We start from the raw sequence: 15,767 nt of genomic DNA, 5'->3' as shown, positions 1-15,767 counted from the left end.
CTTCCACTGTGCAAGTCCACCTGCTGACGTAGGGGGCATATGCATGATCTCAGCCATCAATACAATAAGTAAAGACGTGTGAAAGGCATCGAGAGAGAACTGCGAGAGTGCGCAATCAGCTACACCCTGCACCATGGCGTCCACAGTCCCTACGTTCACGCTGAACAATGGCACGACGATCCCTGCTATCGGCATGGGGTATGCGATGCTCGGTCGCGACTCAGATCGTCACAATCATTCATCGCCCCCACTTTAGGTGTTCAATGCACTCGCAAGGAGGAGGCGATCGCGTCGAAGAGATGGTCAGGAAGTCGCTAAAGGTGAGAGGCTTCCGAGTCTACTGCGTCTCATGCGAGTGACAAGACATGCCACACAGCACGGCTATCGCCATTTTGACACGGTGAGCAAGTGAAACCCCCCGCATTGACCTGTGCATTGACTGGAAAGCTATTTTAGGCGTCCATCTCTGGTATGTCCAATGCATATACCACCGCATCGGCTCACGCGTTATGTAGCCAATGAGGAAAACCTCGGAAAGGCGTTGAAGGAGTCAGGCATTCCGCGGAAAGAGCTCTATGTTGCCACCAAACTATGGTGCGTGAGTTAAGCCATTGATTTTTCCATCGACATGACCAAATAATGAACAGGAACAACGAACATCACAAAGTCCAGGAGGCTTTCGAGGCGTCACTGAAGAGACTCGACACCGAATACATTGACCTGTACGTCGCCGCTCTGATATGTGCACAGCACCTTCTGAAACGCTGTGTGATAGATATCTCATGCACTGGCCTCAGGCCGTAATCAAGGGCACTAACTGGTTCGATCGTAGGTCGCTGTGCCCTGGTACCCTATTATGGAACGTGCCTTACCATCCGAGCAGCCCCCGTTCAACCGGAGGAGAGCCCAACGTACGTCGAGACTTGGAAAGAAATGGAGAAACTGCTGGCGACCGGTGAGTGCCTGGTGCCTGATAGACGATCGCGACGCGTCGCGTGAGCCTTGACAATATTGTGGTTTAGGGAGGGTTAAGAGCATCGGTGTCTCCAACTTCTCCATCAAGACACTGGACCACCTGATCAAAAACTCGACCGTCGTCCCTGCGGTTAACCAGGTCGAGATGCACCCTTGTTTGCCCGAGAACGAGTTGAAGGAGTACTGTGACTCAAAGGGGATCCTTCTCGTCGCCTACTCTCCTCTCGGTACATCTTTCGCTTGCATATATCTCGATTCTTGCTCATACACGCACTTCTCAGGCCAATCGAACCCGCTCTTGCTCGCCGAGCCTACGATCACCTCGGTCGCCGAGAAGCACAACGCTACCCCCGCCCAGGTGCTGTTGAGCTGGGCAGTGCAGCGCGGTACCGCTGTTATCCCAAAGACCGAGAACGAGGACAGGATGAAAGCTAACCTCCAGGTGCGCTCACCCCCCCAACGAGTCGATTCCTAGTTCTTTCGACAGACCTGATTTGAATGACTGAGCAAACCGTTACAGCTTCTTAAACTATCCGAGGACGACATGGCTGCCGTGAACGCGATCCACAAGAAGCCGGGGATGCACAAGTCAATCTCTGTCGTGCACACCTTATCCGATGATGGTACCGTGTTCGGGTGGACCTATGAGCAGCTGGGATGGAACATGGTCAAGGGCGGTATCGTGCCGCAGTGAATCAAGGACCCTCCCGGCCTCCGGAGAGTAATGTATGATGACACTGAAGTATCATGAGAAATAGTGTAATACCACAGATGCCTCTTGAATGATGGATGTCTCCGCAAGAGACGCTTTCGGTCGTCAGATATGGGTGTGATACGAGAGTCTCCGGGCCACGACTGCTTTTACGGCCGCCATTCATACCTGCAAGCGGCGGTGAATTACTAAAACGACATTGATTGTCCGGCCGCTGTCTGCTAGGTGCCGAATGCAACTGGACTTGCCCACCACGTGTTAATTCATCATAAACTAACTTGATCAGCCTCGTAATCGGTACGACCCAGGTACTAAGCCCGGTCTTGCGCCCATTCTTGTGAATATAACAGATGGTGTGGATGAGTGATACTGATTTCCTCCACATGACATTGGCACCGGAGAACAATAATGCGTATGAAGTACAACGTTAAAAATGCAATGCGATGCGATTTAGACCTCGTCCCAACGCTTGACAACGACGTGACTGTACTTCGGGGACAGCGTCAGGCCCTCCGTGATGTCCCACTTGTCGAGGTGCCCCGGGACCTTGTCCAAGAAGAAGGTCGCGCTCAGAATGGCGAGGTACAGCTTGAGGTCCAACATCTGGATGCGGTCATATGAGCAACACGCGTCGTATAGTACAACCAACCGCAGTAGCGAGCATACCGCGAGTTTCTGGCCGTAGCAGCCGCGCGGGCCGGTGGAGAACGCGAGGTTGGGGCCGGCTTTGGCGTCGAATTTGCCGTCGGCGTCGATCCAGCGCTCGGGCACGAACTGCTCCGCGTCGTCGCCCCAGTAGCCGAAGCGGCGGACGGACGACTTGGAGCGGACGTTCGCGAGCGCGTCCTGCGCCGCGCGATCCTTGGACGTCTCGGAGAAGGAGGTGCCGGTGATGGTGAAGAGGATGGTGGTGCCCTTGGGGATGTGATGGCCGAGGATAACGGTGTCGGTCAGGGCTGTGGGTGTACACGTGAGCTGAGGGTGAAGAGAGAGGACGGGAGAGGGGAGGGACGTACTCTCGCGGGTGGTGAGGTTGGCGAGGCGGGAGAAGCGGAGGATCTCGTTGGCGACGGCGTCGAGGTAGGGGGTCTTGTCCGAGTTGACGTCGGCGAAGGTCGTGAGCGGGGCGTCCTCGTCGAGGGCGGAGGGGATGCCGGCGTTGACGAGCTCGTCGTGCAGCTTCCGCTGCTTCTCCGGGTGAGCGGCGAGCAGTTTCACGACCCAGCGGAGGGCGACCGCGGTGGTCTCGGTGCCGCCGATCATGTACGTCCAGAGCTCGTCCTGGAACTCCGCGAGGGGCATTTTGATGTTCGCATTGGATTCCTGGCGTTCGAGACCGGCGATGAGGTCCACGACGCAGTTGGCGTTTTCGACATCGCTCGTTTCGGCCTTGATCCGCGCCTCCGTGATCTTCTCGGCGAGGAACTTCCAGACGGTAGTCTTCGCCTTTCGGTAGTCCGCGCGGCGGCGGACGAAGAAGTGGTAGTAGCGGGGGAAGAGGGAGTTGATGGTCTTGCCGGCGTACTGCGAGAGATCTCAGCCACCAGTCGAAGTCGAAAGATAAGGATGATTTACCTTCAAGAGAAGGTTGTTCGCCTCGTGGATGTCACTGGTGGGGCCGACGATGTTCTCCGGGGTGGGCTCGATCCCTTGCGCCTTCAGTTCTGACACCTTCTGCTCTGCCCATTTCCTCTGCAGGCTGATCAGTACATTGAGTCGGGGCACCGCGTATGAAACTGACCTGCTGAGAGACGAGTCCGAAGGATTGTCCGAAAGTGAGCTCAGAGAGCGTGTCCTATATTTAGATGGGTGAGCGGTGACGTCATGGCGTAGGTGCACTAAATTTACGGTGATCGAAATCTCGAAGTCGACGGTCGGGTCAAAGGCTTCGCCCCTCAAGTAGTTGCGCTTCTTGTCCCAGAAACGATACAGCTCGCGCGCGTTCCACGACATGCCAGGGGTCATGGCCGAGAGGTATTTCTGGGTCATGGCAGGGGTCAAGAACCGGCGGTGGTTCTTGAACTCGGTGTCTGCATGGAATGGGTCGGTACGGATGCTGCATCGCGAATATTGGAGCGCTCACCCGTCTTCAACGCGATTTGTCCATGCGGGATGAACTGGTCGAAACTGCGGGACGGCGAAGTCAGCATTCAAGACTGGCTGCACTCGTGGATCGCGAACTTACCGAGAGATCATGTCGTCGGATCGGTCAAACTCCTTGGTTCGCCGGAGGAGAATGTCCTCCGTCTCCTGAATGTCGCTCAGGACGATAATCTTCGTCGAAGGTCCCATCTGAACCTGCCCGATAGGGCCCAGGTCCCTGGCGACGATGCCGAACCAAGTCGACCGGAACCCGGTTTCGCGGACGTGCGCGAGTACGCGTCCAAGGTCTCCAAACGGTCTAACGGGGTAGTGGGGGATACCGGGAAGCGGCTTGGGGGTGACGAGCCAAAGCGCCAGGCGGTAGATGAGCCAGACGCCCGCGGGGACGCTGACCCAGACGGGGAGGCTGGTGACGGCGTTGACGGCCGACGCCAGGGGGGGAGGCAGAGTCTGGGACGACATGGCGCGCGATGCGAATGGGAGTCGACCATCGCCCGCTGAGATATAAAACCCCACCGTTGATGACTGCCTCCATCCCGCACACCCAGCCGGTATGGGTCCGTACCACCGCCCGAAACGGAAACATGCACAGCCACATATCAAGCCCGTTTTGGCTTGCGACGTCCGCATGCGATGTCATTCGCCCATGCTGACACTGCCTATATCGCGTTTCTCGTTGGCTCCCGGCCCCGATGATAGCTTCTAAAAGGCCACCGGGTCTGCTGATTCGCTCCCGCCACTTTCTATAGACCATGTCGTTCCTTGGGCTCCCCCCCTCCCTGACGCTGACCGCCCTGGTCGTCTTCACCGGCCTGCTCTATGCCCAGCACCGACGCCAGCCGAAGGAGCCAGGACGCCCGAAGGTGGCCCCGTACTGGATCCCATGGATCGGCAGTGCGCTGAGCATGGGCCTCGATACGGACGGTTTCCTGCTTAAGAATGCGTAAGTGCCGTCCAGTTCCAGAAAGATCTTCTTCGAGGCTGACAACGTCGTTGTTAGACGCCGTTACGGTCCCGCTTTCTTTGTCGACGTTATCGGCGTTCGGTTTTTGTACATCGTTCACCGGGACCCCATCAAGTGGGCGCTGCGTCGGCCTCGTGACATTTCAATCCGCAACGTCGAGTTCGACTCCCTGCAAGCCATCTTTGACATCTCGAAGGAAGCTGCAGCTCAAGAGACCGCGAACGCTGTCGCTTTCAAGACACTCTCCAGGTTCGCCAACGAACTTGTTGAAGTGCGGTGCGGATTTCTCACGCTCACGTTAGGGACACCACGAAGTGGAGTGTCAAGCCTACTGTAGCATGCTTCAACGAAATATTCCAGAACGGTGTTGAGGAACTCAAGGCTGGTTTCACGAAAGATGAACTTGCGAACGGCAAGGTCATCGGCTTTGCCGACGTCTTCCTCCCCGTCATGTACGCAGACAACCTTTAGCCATTATGATCCTATCTGATGTGTTGTCTGCAGCTACAACGCCTTCTCCAAGGCGGCTCTCGGTAGGAACTACGCCGGCACGCCGTTCTGGAAGTCGCACAACGAGTTCCACGACGCATTTCCCGTCCTCTTCTCTGGCATGCCAAAGATCCTCGCGGGCGCCGGTATTAAGGGTGAGTCTCTCTCACTTACATGTCGATATAGGGCGCTCATGGTATTACGGTAGGTCGCGATCACCTGTGGAAGGAGACGTATAAGCTGCTGCTCGAGCACCTGAAGACAGACGACCCCAAAGCCCACGACGGGCCGATCTTCATGAAGATCCTTGCCAAGGTGATCGACCAGCAGCCGGACATGGACATGCACGACGCTGCGAAGATGGTCAACCTCTACATGTTCGCCGGCGATAACATCGGTCTCGGCTCGTTCTGGATCGTGTCCCGCATCCTCGCCCACACCGGACTGTACGCGCAGCTCTCCGCCGAGATCGAGCGCGCGTGGCAAGGGTTCCGCGCGCGCACGCCTACCATCGTCGTGGCCAAGTCCGAGGGTGACGTCGGCGTCGAGCGCCCGGTGACGTTCGCGGACATGCTCAACGACCTCGAGACGCTCGACCGCGACCTGCCGCTGCTGAACAGCGTGTTCAAGGAGATGACCCGCTTCCACGGCAAGCAGATGTTCGTCCGCCGCGCGGAGACGGACATGCTCCTCCCCGTGGGCACCGACGACGAGCCGGACAAGACCGTCGTCGTCCAGAAGGGCGACAACATCATCCTGTACATGCGCCCGACCCACTTCCGCGAGGACACGTTCAAGGACCCGCACACGTTCCGCCCGGACCGGTTCGTCTCCGTCGACGGCAAGGACGTCGGCGAGATCGACGAGAGCAAGTCCGGGTTCATGGTTCCCTTCGGATTCGGCACGACCGTCGTGAGTCACCTCTTCCTCGCAGCCCGCACCTCCGCGCTCTTCCTCACCGTCGCGTTTTAACAGTGCCCCGGCCGCTACCTCGCGTCGTTCGAGATCAAGAGCGTCGTGATCTGGCTCCTGCACGCGTTCGACATCGAGCACGCCGGCCTCACCGGCCTGTCTCGCTTCCTTCCGCACCAGACCGCGGGCATGGACAAGCCCGTCTGCCGCCAGAACCTCGCGACGTTCGGGACGCCGCTCAGCATGCCGTTCGGTGACCAGCTCGTCAAGCTGAAGCCCAAGGCCATCTGAGCGCGAGCGTAACGCTTGATCCAACGTTGGTTGTTAGTCCCGTCGTGTGTTCCTCAACGCATCGCATCAGTAGACCGGTGTACACGAGGTCCCATGCAGGGGTCGTTATAGTCTATCGTTTCTTATCACATTGTATTCTTCTCCAAATAAGGCGGTGACATTCCCTTACCTGTGGAGAACGCAGTTCGAGCACCAACCAAAGCACCGTAAGTCGCGCGGACCGACGAGTCACGCGCGGTATGCAAGACAAAAAAGAGGGATCTGTGCTACGGCCGGCGGAGAGAGGTTGCACGCCCAGTTTATGTGCACAAATCTTCCCAACGGCGCAGGGGCGAGACTGCACCCAGATGCGCCCCCCTGCTGATTTGACCCGCGGTCCGTGGCGGTTGAGGTAATTCTGGATGCTTACCAACAGCCCGCGAGATACGTCGATTCTGTGGCAACCGGTGATCATGAGGTCACCACTCGCAGCGTAGCGACTGTGACAGACTCCGCGCGCAAGGTTGGTCGGTCAAATAGTTCCTGATGGGAAAACGTGGGGTAGAGTGCTGTTCTTGAAAGCCTGACGCCCTGAACCCATCTTGCGGAAGCTTTTTTTGTATGTGTATGTATTGAGAAAACCTTCCCGACAATGCCGCAAGTTGCTTGCTTCGCCTTGTAGCCGCTGTATGAGGATCTGCCCCCGCATATAGAGACATGAGCAAGTTTAGACCTGCTCCCGATGAAATCTCCGGGAGTATAGGAAGGCTTTGAATGAAAGCCTCGTGCTCGTTCCAGCGCCGATTCGGTGAAGCTATGTACGATCCAGGTACAGTAGGCAAATCTCTGGCGCGCCGGCCCGGACACGATCGCAGTCCCCTTCTGATGAATTTGTCGTCATCTGTAAATCCGGCCGTCGCGAATTTGCGTTCGAGGTCGCGCAATGCATGTCAAACGCCGTCCATGTGCACGCTCGAGTGCTGGAACAAAGCTCGCGACACTGGGGGATCTAGGCCGTCGTTGTAGGATACACGCGTGCGGCATATGCGGACGCTCGTCAAGCCCGGTGAGACACCGCACATGATAGTATAGGATGCAGCTGAGTGAAGCGGTACATTCTCCGCGCGCGACTGTGCCTGCTACATGTTTTGATGTGGGGGGACCGGGGCTCCTTTAGTCGCAGTCGTCGTCGTAATCGGGCCGTAGAATGATCCCTTTGATGTGACTTGTCTACGTAACCCACGCGCGACGTCGTAGGTTACGTTCTTGACCGATGACGCAGAATTTTGGCGTGGGCGATGATGCAGATGCAGAACATTTGAGGGTGCCGTCTCTTGATACGACTAACGAGGTAAATATAGGATAGATTTGAATAGCAAGGTTCGATCCATGCGGAGCGCACACGCAAAGATTAGAGACGAATGAGCTTGCAAGTTAAAGCACTATAGCACCGGAAAACGAGGACTGCGCCGGCGGTTGGTTACGCACGATGGAAAGAAGCGCTCGGGGAGATGTGACGTGAGCGAATGGCGGTCGCACCGCCACCATGATTCATGATGCTTCTCCCAGCGGCTGTCACTGCGACGCTGCCTTTAGCTCGTCGTCCGTGATGTTCTCCGTCGGCAAGCCACTTTGCAATACACCGCAGACCTCTCTTTATGGAAAGGAGCGAAAATACGCACCCGTTATTCGGGGTTTCTGCGCGGACGCCGGATCCCGCAGAGTCGGAATGACGCCTCGACTGTGCCCCGCCCTGCTCATCCTCCTCTCGCAAGCGTAGTGCCCCACATCGAGACGCGTTCCGTGAGAGCGGTACACTCTCTTCACCGATGTAGCCTAGGAGACCGCTAGCACTTTGCATTGGCCCGCCCACCACTCGATTTGGGGAGGGGACGCTTTGGCGCCCCTCTGGCCGATGTTCTCTGCGAGGGGCGAGCAAGGTTAAGAAGCAGGGAGCGCTGCTTCGAGCATTCATCGAGCTCAGCGACACCGGGCACTTTCAAGACCTCATGGCACGCGCTTTCTTGCTTCCTGCCCTTCTTGCGGCCTTCGCCGGTGGACTCGCCTCCGCGCAGAACGCGACCGACGACAACGCTGCCGCATGTGCTGACATCGCGAGCAAAATTTCGAGCGCGTCCGAGGTGTTCTACCCCAGTGAGTTGCCTATGGTCTCGTCGGCGCTGCGTGCGACGATGTTAACGCGCTTACCTCGACAGATACTACGGAGTACACCGCCGATATCACTCTGCCAGCGAGTTTTTTCAACCGCGCGAACGCAACGTGCGTCGTTGAGCCCGGATCCGATGAAGATGCCGCGATAGTGGTAAGCGTCTTGCGCCAATGCATCCGTTCATGGTGCTCACGTTGCGCCGGCGTCTTCACTAGATGACGTCTCTGCGCGAGCACTCGAATGCCGTTTTCGGTATCATGGGTGGTGGCCACAATCTGTTAGTCGCCTTTTCCGACGTCCAGTTATCCGAAAACGGAAGCTGACTTCTTTTCTCCCGGATAGGAATGCCGGCTTCTCGTCCACCACCGGCGTGCTCGTCGCCCTCCGGCGCTTCGACGAAGTCACGGTCATCCCTGCACCTGGAGATAACAACCAGGTTGCGCTGGTCAATATCGGTGCTGGCCAGACCTGGGACCAGGTCTTCGCCCAGACCGTACCCCAGGGCGTGAACGTTGTCGGTGGTCGCTTCGCTACCGTTGGCGTCGCAGGTATCTCGCTCGGTGGTGGATACTCGTGGATTTCTAACGAGCATGCGCTGGCCATCGACAACGTTGTCTCCTACACCTGGATCTCGCCCAAGGACTCGTCCATCAACAACGTCACCGCCGAAAGCAACCCCGACGTATTTTTCGCGCTCAAAGGTGGCCTCAACAACTTCGGTCTGGTGACCAAATTCCAGACGCGCGGGTACAACCAGACTAACAAGGTCTGGGCCGGCACCATCTACACCCAACCTGGTGTATCCGACGAGGTCGCAGAAGCTCTCGCTGACTTCTCGGAGAACAACACGGACGTGAAGGCGCAAGTTGTCGGCACGTTCGCTCGCGGCAGCAACTCGGTGCGTTTTTCTTCAAATGAACGTGTTTCGGTGCTAATAAATCCTGCCTTTGTATAGTCTTTCGAGGTTTTGGTTCTGCACTACAACGCGGAGACTCCAGAGCCGCCCGCCGTCTTCGAGAAGTTCTTGAGGTACGCCCGACGTGGTTGCGATCCGGCGATCATCTCTTGCTTACCCTGTTGTTCAGCTTCCCGCGCCAGAATCAGTCCGACTTCTTCCTGCGTACCTTCGACAACTTCACGAGCGCCTCTCTCCAGACCATCACCTTCCTTAATGGCGAGCGGTAAGTGCCCCCGTATCTAGTACCTAGCGATATGCTCAACTCTCGGTATAGCACCCGCTACTCTACTCTCGCCGTTGAGGGCCACCCGCTCAGTGTCGTGAAGGCCTTCCAGAACCAGCGCGACACCCTCGGCCCACAGCTCGAAGCCCTCGACCCGACGTTCTTCGGCTCCTGGACCGTCGAGCCGTTCATCAAGTCCTACTGGGACACCGCCGTTGAATCCGCGACGCCGCACAGCTCCGAGCACGTCCTCTTCCCGCCCAACCTCGAGTACACCTGGAACGACCCCTCGCTGAACGACTTCATGTTCGAGTCGCTCGCCAACTCGACCAACGCGCTCATCCAGGCCGCGCTCGATGCGGGACAGAACGTGTCGACGCAGATCATCTACCCCAACTACGCCCAGCCCCAGACCCCGGTCGAGCAGTTCTACGGCCAGAACTTGCCCCGTCTGCAGCAGATCCGCGCGACGGTCGACCCGGAGAACGTGATGGCGCGTGCTGGCGGCTTCAAGATCCAGTAAACGGGCTGCAGCTTCGCTAAGGCGCTTCGTGCCCCTCCAAGTTCATCGATAGATGATGTTCGGTTGGTTATCTAATTATGCTCTCGATAACTGGCGCTGTCCTATATATCTTGCTCTCGACTCATACAATCCTTTCCATGGTCTAGCGATGCATTGTCAATCATGGACCGATATCTCATAACTTGGTTACAAGTCGGTAATCGCATGTAACTATTAGTATATCGCACTCTTAATAACTATCACGAAGACAAAAAGACCTCGCTTTGGATCTCAGTATCACATTAGTGTTCTGGCCATGATAAAGGATAAGGCCTTCGATTAGCTGTGGCAGTAATGGGGAGCGTCGCGTTTCTTGACCTGGGGAGATGTTTATCCCGCTTGCGTCCCTTTAAGAAATGGAATGAACACCGCGAGAGCTGCCGTGCATGATCACATTGTGAAAGCAGAAATATATTTAGTAACAGGAAGGTACTAGAGTAGACTTCCGAATTCGAATGCTACGGATCACAAGGACGCAACGTGAGCTTGACGAGAGCTTCAACCTATGGTGTTCACCGCTGCAGATCAAGCCCTCCACGACGCCTGTCGTGCTCTCTCTCCAGCCGTTTGTAGTGCTTCTGCGCGCCCGCGGACATGAGTTCGTCCACGACGTAAAATTCATGGCATTTCGCGCAGGTGTGATTGCCCACCCTCGTCTGGGGATCGTTGTAATGCCCGCATTTTCTGCACAGATTGTGGTAAGGGGTGTTGGGGAACGACGGGGGCGCATTCTGGTTCGAGGAGGGCATGGCGTCTACTGCCGACGTGTGAGCAGCCAATCAGGAGAAATCAAGGATCCGGGGACGCACTCGAAGTGAGTTTATGTGGAGTTCAGGGTGGGTTGAAGTAGAGGAGGATCGAAAGGCTGTGATACTGTTATGCTGCTGCAAAAAGTTGCTCGTTATATACTGCGAGCGCTGGTGTGGTAGTCGTGGCATGAATGGGCGACATGGCCATTCGCAGAGCCATAGCTGGCGGCAGCGAGCTGACTGGGAGACATGGCCAAGCCAAGTGAGCATGTTGACGCAGTGAGACATTGCAAGATGCGGGTGGGCCAGGCTACAAGTGGACCATTCAAAACATGGCAAGCCGGCTAGCCATCGCATTTGTGGCAACCATGAAACATGACCAACAAGGACTGAAAAGGCCCTATCAACGCGAGACCTCGGGACAATCGTAGTCACAAATTCAAGCACGTTTGGAGACTCCTTGAGCAGAAGACGTACTATCATGCAGAGGTCTGACTCAAACTCGGTATCGCCAGGGTGATTCTCCACTGAATACGTGGGTAGTAAGCGCGAGGAGCACACACAGACCAGAGGTAATGTCCCGGGGTACGCGTGCGAAAGCCTGACGTTGAGAAAGACGAAGCCAAAAGAGCTCCAAGAGCAGAAAGACAAGTCGCTATTGCAAATGTTGGCATGTTGTGAATCCAGGCCACATTGTACCCTCAGGCCAACTGTGTAGCAATTACTAGTAGTAAAGACGGTCGCTATGCGGTCATTCCGAGCTTGGCGAGGATTTGCGGCCACAGTGAAACCGCACGTGAGTTTAACAATGTTCAATGTTTGGCTGTTTTGTCACAGCAGCCTCAATATTTCGCGCCATACTGCTTATCGCTGGATCAACCGTTCCCGAAATCGTTTGAAGTTACAAGCAACAAACCAGGCGAGGATTGGGTCGGCGAACCGAACCCCTTTCCACTGCCCACTGCCAGTTGACATTGTCGTTGTCAGAGCAAATCACGGTCACATGATGCTGATCGTTATCATTCAAATTGCTTGTTGTAGCTTGCGACGAGGATACTTGTGTTTCGCAGGCCAGTCATATGAGAGTCAACGCGCCGTTGCAGTGTTTCTATACATCGTTGTATTCAAATGGTCTTGCCTGACTGTGCCTTGGCTCGACACTGAACTTGATCGGCTGTTGGTGAACGAATCTTACTTTCGAGACACGTTCGGAGCGTTTGATAATGAATCACACGGCCGCCACAGACGCGACGACGATGTTGCCTTCTGCCCGGGAGTTCGAAATGGACGTGGAACCGACCTCCATTCATCTCCACAATTGGCCATTTTCGCGGATCGCCTCGTGGATCGCGGCCACCACCGGGCCAACACCCTTCCTTGAATGGTGATCATAATGAATCACGATCACGTGGCCAGAAGAGGACAAAGAACGCCTGGCTGAACGAACCTGTGTTCTGACCACCTCGCCACTCTACCATCGCCCACACCTCCCCCCCCTCTCAGTGGCTTCCTCTGATACTTAGGCCACCGGCATTCTCTATAAGTAACTGCGGTGAGTTTCGATTTCACGCCCTCCCAGCTAAACGATCATTAATTTCACCATGGCTTCCAGTCGTACTTGTACTCCGCCACCCCCGACAACACATACACCCAACACCGAAACTCCTCTGAGGCCGAAGACTGCTCCTTCCCACCCGCTATCTAGCAGTAAAGCTACTAACCTGGACGTGACGAACCGCGCCATCCAAACCGAATTAAAGGGTGTCATGTTGGAAGACGTGGCAGGACTTCCGGAGGCCGTGTTCCCGTCGTCCTCGCTTCCAGTGGATATTGAAGGCGCCCTTAAGCATCTGTCTTCTGAGACCGTCGGCCAATATAGCTCAGGCTTATGGACCAACCTCACTCGACAGGCGTTGTCAAACGTCGTAGTCGCGGAACGAGACGCGCATGTCTGTAACCAGCTCAACAACATCGTGGAAGCTGTATCCAACTGGAACAAGTTCTCTGGACCTCCAGCTCGCCAGTGGACTGGTCATTTTGCTACTACTCCTTTGGACGTAACGGACCATGCTACGGTGGAGGCTTGCCAGAGGAAACCGGATGGCGTTCTTCTTCCCAGCGGCATGGACCACGCGCAGGCGAGGCGACGTGATGCGGTCGCATTTCTGGAGTTCAAGACCAACCAGGATGGCACTGGGCACGGAAAATCCTCGAAGCAGCTAGCAGAGAACGTTCGACTGGCATTCGGCGCTCAATACGACCGGCGATTCATCCTCGGCATGGCTTTGATCGGCAGTTCTCTGCGCCTCTCACTGTATGATTGTGCGGGACTCCTTCAATCCGTGGCCATCGACATCCATGAAAATCCTCAAACGTTCCTCCGCGTCTTATGCGGCTTTGCTTTCGGGGACCGGGCCACTCTCGGTTTTGATCCCACGGTCACTGAGCCCGACGAAAACGGGACTCGATCTATCACGGTTCGTGGAACGAAGTACGACATTGAAAAAGTCATGCACATGGACAACACGCTCAGAGGCAGAGGGACGATCATCCTTCAGGTTCGGTCAGGCCCAGAATCGACGTCGATCATCAAGGATTCATGGGTCGATGTCAGTCGTCCTGAAAAGGAACACGAGATTCTGGAGAAAGCGAAGGACGTTGAGGGGATCGTCCATATGATAGATTTCGAAAGGGTCGAAATCAACGGAATCGTGGATTCGACGAAGATCATACGCGACAAACTCGGCGTCGCTACGAAGATGGGTAGGCAAGCTGATCGGGAGCCGGAGACGCGTGAACATTACCGGCTTGTTCTCAAAGAGTCTGGCGTTTCTTTGCGGCACTTCGCCACTCGTAGGGAGCTCCTGAGCGTCTTGATCGATGCCGTCGAAGGTGAGTAACGTCACACAGATCGTGATACCATTTTTCCTTATGGATGTGCCGCAGCGCATAGGCGAATGTACGGCATACCCGTCTTGCATCGGGACGTCAGCTTCCACAACATCATCATTTCAACATTCGAGAGAAGAAAACCGGGAGAACGTCCAGGTCGCCTGCTCGACTTCGATTATTCCAAGACCCTAAACCGTCCTACCACGAACGATCCGGAAGAGTATAAGAACCACCGTTCAGTAAGTCTGGTGTTGATGTATAACACAGTGGCTGATTAGACCAGATTCGCAGCGAATATATATCCATATCTCGCCAGATCTGTGTAGCTCTTGCAGTAGTTCACACGAGCTACTCGATACGCACCCAACAGCACTCGCAGTATATCTGAATCTTTGTCATAGTATATTCTGTTTATCTATGGATAGCAATCACACCATGTCTTTCTGAACAACATGCCTGAGCAAAACCGACCAGTGACACCGCTCTCGAGCACCTTGGCAGCAATTCTGGCATACGCACATGTAAAGCCCCCTCTCTCCAGTGCTGCTGCAATACTGGCAAGCCCTACGGTTGCACTTCCGGACAGGCCAGATGCAGACTTCGACCAATTCACGGCCTACCGGCGAGCACATCTGAGGAAAAAATATACGCAAACCCGCCCGAGTCCTTCAGGACAGCGAATCACTTGGAGGTGGCTACAGGAGATTGGCGACGGCTATTGCATGGCAGAATTCCGGTGTGTGCAAGTTGTCTTATGTAGCATGTGCACACTGTTGTTGACCTGGGATGGGCTTAGGTTCACTGTGAACGAGATCATAAGCCTTACACAGGCATTAGAGATTCCCGACCCGGTTATCACTACATCCCGACACCGATTCTCAGCTGTTGAGGCATTTTGCCTTCTATGTGCCCGGTTCCGCAGTGCCGCAGACTTGCACGAACTCACCATCAAGTATCGGAGGAGCGGATCTGCCCTATCCGAAGTTGTGAACTTCCTCGTCATACATCTCGATGACACTTGGGGTCACTTGCTCGGCCTTGATAATCGGGCCTTACTTTCTCCATGCCGCCTCAAGCAATATGCTGAGGCTACAGATCATGTTGGGGCTATGGGCATGCAAGTTTGGGCCTTTATCGACTGCACAATTCGTGTCATATGTCGGCCAACGTGGCATCAACGACAGGCGTATAATGGACACAAGAAGTACCACGCACTGAAGTACCAAGCACTTGCTTTACCGGACGGGCTTATAGGGCACCTTTATGGGCCTCTCGAAGGTCGACGCGGTGACGGGTTCCTCCTCAGTGATAGTGGGCTCCTCGACTGGTGTCTACAGCATGCGAAGTGTCTGGATACTAGTCCTGGACAGACCACGTATTATCACCTGTATGGTGATCCCGCATATGGCCTTACCGATGTCCTCATCAGTCCTTTCTCGGGTCCAGGGGAGCGCACAGAGGAGGAACGGGAATTCAATGAAAGAATGTCATCGCTGCGCATTGAAGTAGAGCACGTATTCGGCAACGTGCTCAACAAGTGGGCATTCCTCCGTGGAGGATGCAAGATGAAGGTATATGCGTCTCCCGTTGGTTGTTACTACCGCATTGGTGTCCTTCTCACAAATGTGATGAACTGCCTCCGCCCAAACCAAACCTCACAATTCTTCCGGTGTAGACCACCTCCCCTCCACGAGTATCTTCATCACTGATGGGCAAAAGCATATATGTATATAGAGATACAGTATGTAGACATAAAATACAGATAGACATAAGAATACAAGGACTTGC

The 15,767-nt window shown here is 55.5% G+C and overlaps 6 protein-coding genes across 6 annotated transcripts; 5 read left to right on the top strand and 1 right to left on the bottom strand.

Annotated features, from left to right (window-relative positions):
- Nucleotides 1-109: 109 nt before the first annotated feature.
- On the top strand, nucleotides 110-1,788 carry PUNSTDRAFT_86411 (Aldo/keto reductase). Its single transcript, XM_007383104.1, has 11 exons — nucleotides 110-198; nucleotides 257-320; nucleotides 377-400; nucleotides 457-469; nucleotides 516-594; nucleotides 648-722; nucleotides 776-828; nucleotides 884-955; nucleotides 1,023-1,202; nucleotides 1,257-1,417; nucleotides 1,496-1,788. The coding sequence occupies exons 1-11, from the start codon at nucleotides 134-136 to the stop codon at nucleotides 1,667-1,669; spliced, it is 960 nt and encodes a 319-aa protein (XP_007383166.1). The 5' UTR covers nucleotides 110-133; the 3' UTR covers nucleotides 1,670-1,788.
- A 349-nt stretch (nucleotides 1,789-2,137) lies between these two features.
- PUNSTDRAFT_133668 (cytochrome P450) lies at nucleotides 2,138-4,252 on the bottom strand (the record flags this gene model as incomplete). Its single annotated transcript, XM_007383103.1, has 8 exons — nucleotides 2,138-2,290; nucleotides 2,354-2,643; nucleotides 2,704-3,211; nucleotides 3,263-3,379; nucleotides 3,429-3,482; nucleotides 3,536-3,717; nucleotides 3,771-3,814; nucleotides 3,873-4,252. The coding sequence occupies 8 exons, from the start codon at nucleotides 4,250-4,252 to the stop codon at nucleotides 2,138-2,140; spliced, it is 1,728 nt and encodes a 575-aa protein (XP_007383165.1).
- A 290-nt stretch (nucleotides 4,253-4,542) lies between these two features.
- On the top strand, nucleotides 4,543-6,637 carry PUNSTDRAFT_125899 (cytochrome P450; the record flags this gene model as incomplete). Its single annotated transcript, XM_007383102.1, has 6 exons — nucleotides 4,543-4,733; nucleotides 4,791-5,003; nucleotides 5,057-5,206; nucleotides 5,259-5,398; nucleotides 5,452-6,155; nucleotides 6,219-6,637. 6 exons carry the CDS (start codon nucleotides 4,543-4,545, stop codon nucleotides 6,444-6,446), a joined length of 1,626 nt encoding a protein of 541 aa, XP_007383164.1. The 3' UTR covers nucleotides 6,447-6,637.
- Nucleotides 6,638-8,220: 1,583 nt separating this feature from the next.
- On the top strand, nucleotides 8,221-10,551 carry PUNSTDRAFT_52052 (FAD-binding domain-containing protein). Its single transcript, XM_007383101.1, has 7 exons — nucleotides 8,221-8,579; nucleotides 8,642-8,748; nucleotides 8,811-8,872; nucleotides 8,938-9,493; nucleotides 9,551-9,624; nucleotides 9,681-9,776; nucleotides 9,828-10,551. The coding sequence occupies exons 1-7, from the start codon at nucleotides 8,435-8,437 to the stop codon at nucleotides 10,297-10,299; spliced, it is 1,512 nt and encodes a 503-aa protein (XP_007383163.1). The 5' UTR covers nucleotides 8,221-8,434; the 3' UTR covers nucleotides 10,300-10,551.
- A 2,137-nt stretch (nucleotides 10,552-12,688) lies between these two features.
- PUNSTDRAFT_44122 (uncharacterized protein) lies at nucleotides 12,689-14,615 on the top strand (the record flags this gene model as incomplete). The annotated part of the gene is made up of 2 exons (XM_007383100.1): nucleotides 12,689-13,850; nucleotides 14,521-14,615. The coding sequence occupies 2 exons, from the start codon at nucleotides 12,689-12,691 to the stop codon at nucleotides 14,613-14,615; spliced, it is 1,257 nt and encodes a 418-aa protein (XP_007383162.1).
- A 125-nt stretch (nucleotides 14,616-14,740) lies between these two features.
- Nucleotides 14,741-15,688, top strand: PUNSTDRAFT_66662 (uncharacterized protein; the record flags this gene model as incomplete). The annotated part of the gene is made up of 1 exon (XM_007383099.1): nucleotides 14,741-15,688. One exon carries the CDS (start codon nucleotides 14,741-14,743, stop codon nucleotides 15,686-15,688), a length of 948 nt encoding a protein of 315 aa, XP_007383161.1.
- Nucleotides 15,689-15,767: the final 79 nt, after the last annotated feature.

Source organism: Punctularia strigosozonata (genome assembly GCF_000264995.1).
Source record: "Punctularia strigosozonata HHB-11173 SS5 unplaced genomic scaffold PUNSTscaffold_5, whole genome shotgun sequence".
Classification (NCBI taxonomy): Eukaryota; Fungi; Basidiomycota; class Agaricomycetes; order Corticiales; family Punctulariaceae; genus Punctularia; species Punctularia strigosozonata.
Note: the sequence above shows the minus strand (reverse complement) of the source record. Positions and strands in the feature narration are given on the sequence as shown.

What these genes read in the sequence shown, in the direction of transcription:
- PUNSTDRAFT_52052 (XM_007383101.1), top strand. Translation starts at nt 8,435, where the DNA reads ATGGCACGCGCTTTCTTGCTTCCTGCCCTTCTTGCGGCCTTCGCCGGT. An exon ending in GTCCGAGGTGTTCTACCCCA is followed by an intron (nt 8,580 to 8,641) that starts GTGAGTTGCCTA and finishes TTACCTCGACAG; the next exon opens with ATACTACGGAGTACACCGCC. An exon ending in GTCTTCGAGAAGTTCTTGAG is followed by an intron (nt 9,625 to 9,680) that starts GTACGCCCGACG and finishes CCTGTTGTTCAG; the next exon opens with CTTCCCGCGCCAGAATCAGT.
- PUNSTDRAFT_86411 (XM_007383104.1), top strand. Translation starts at nt 134, where the DNA reads ATGGCGTCCACAGTCCCTACGTTCACGCTGAACAATGGCACGACGATC. An exon ending in TGGTCAGGAAGTCGCTAAAG is followed by an intron (nt 321 to 376) that starts GTGAGAGGCTTC and finishes CATGCCACACAG; the next exon opens with CACGGCTATCGCCATTTTGA. An exon ending in CGTCGCCTACTCTCCTCTCG is followed by an intron (nt 1,203 to 1,256) that starts GTACATCTTTCG and finishes CGCACTTCTCAG; the next exon opens with GCCAATCGAACCCGCTCTTG.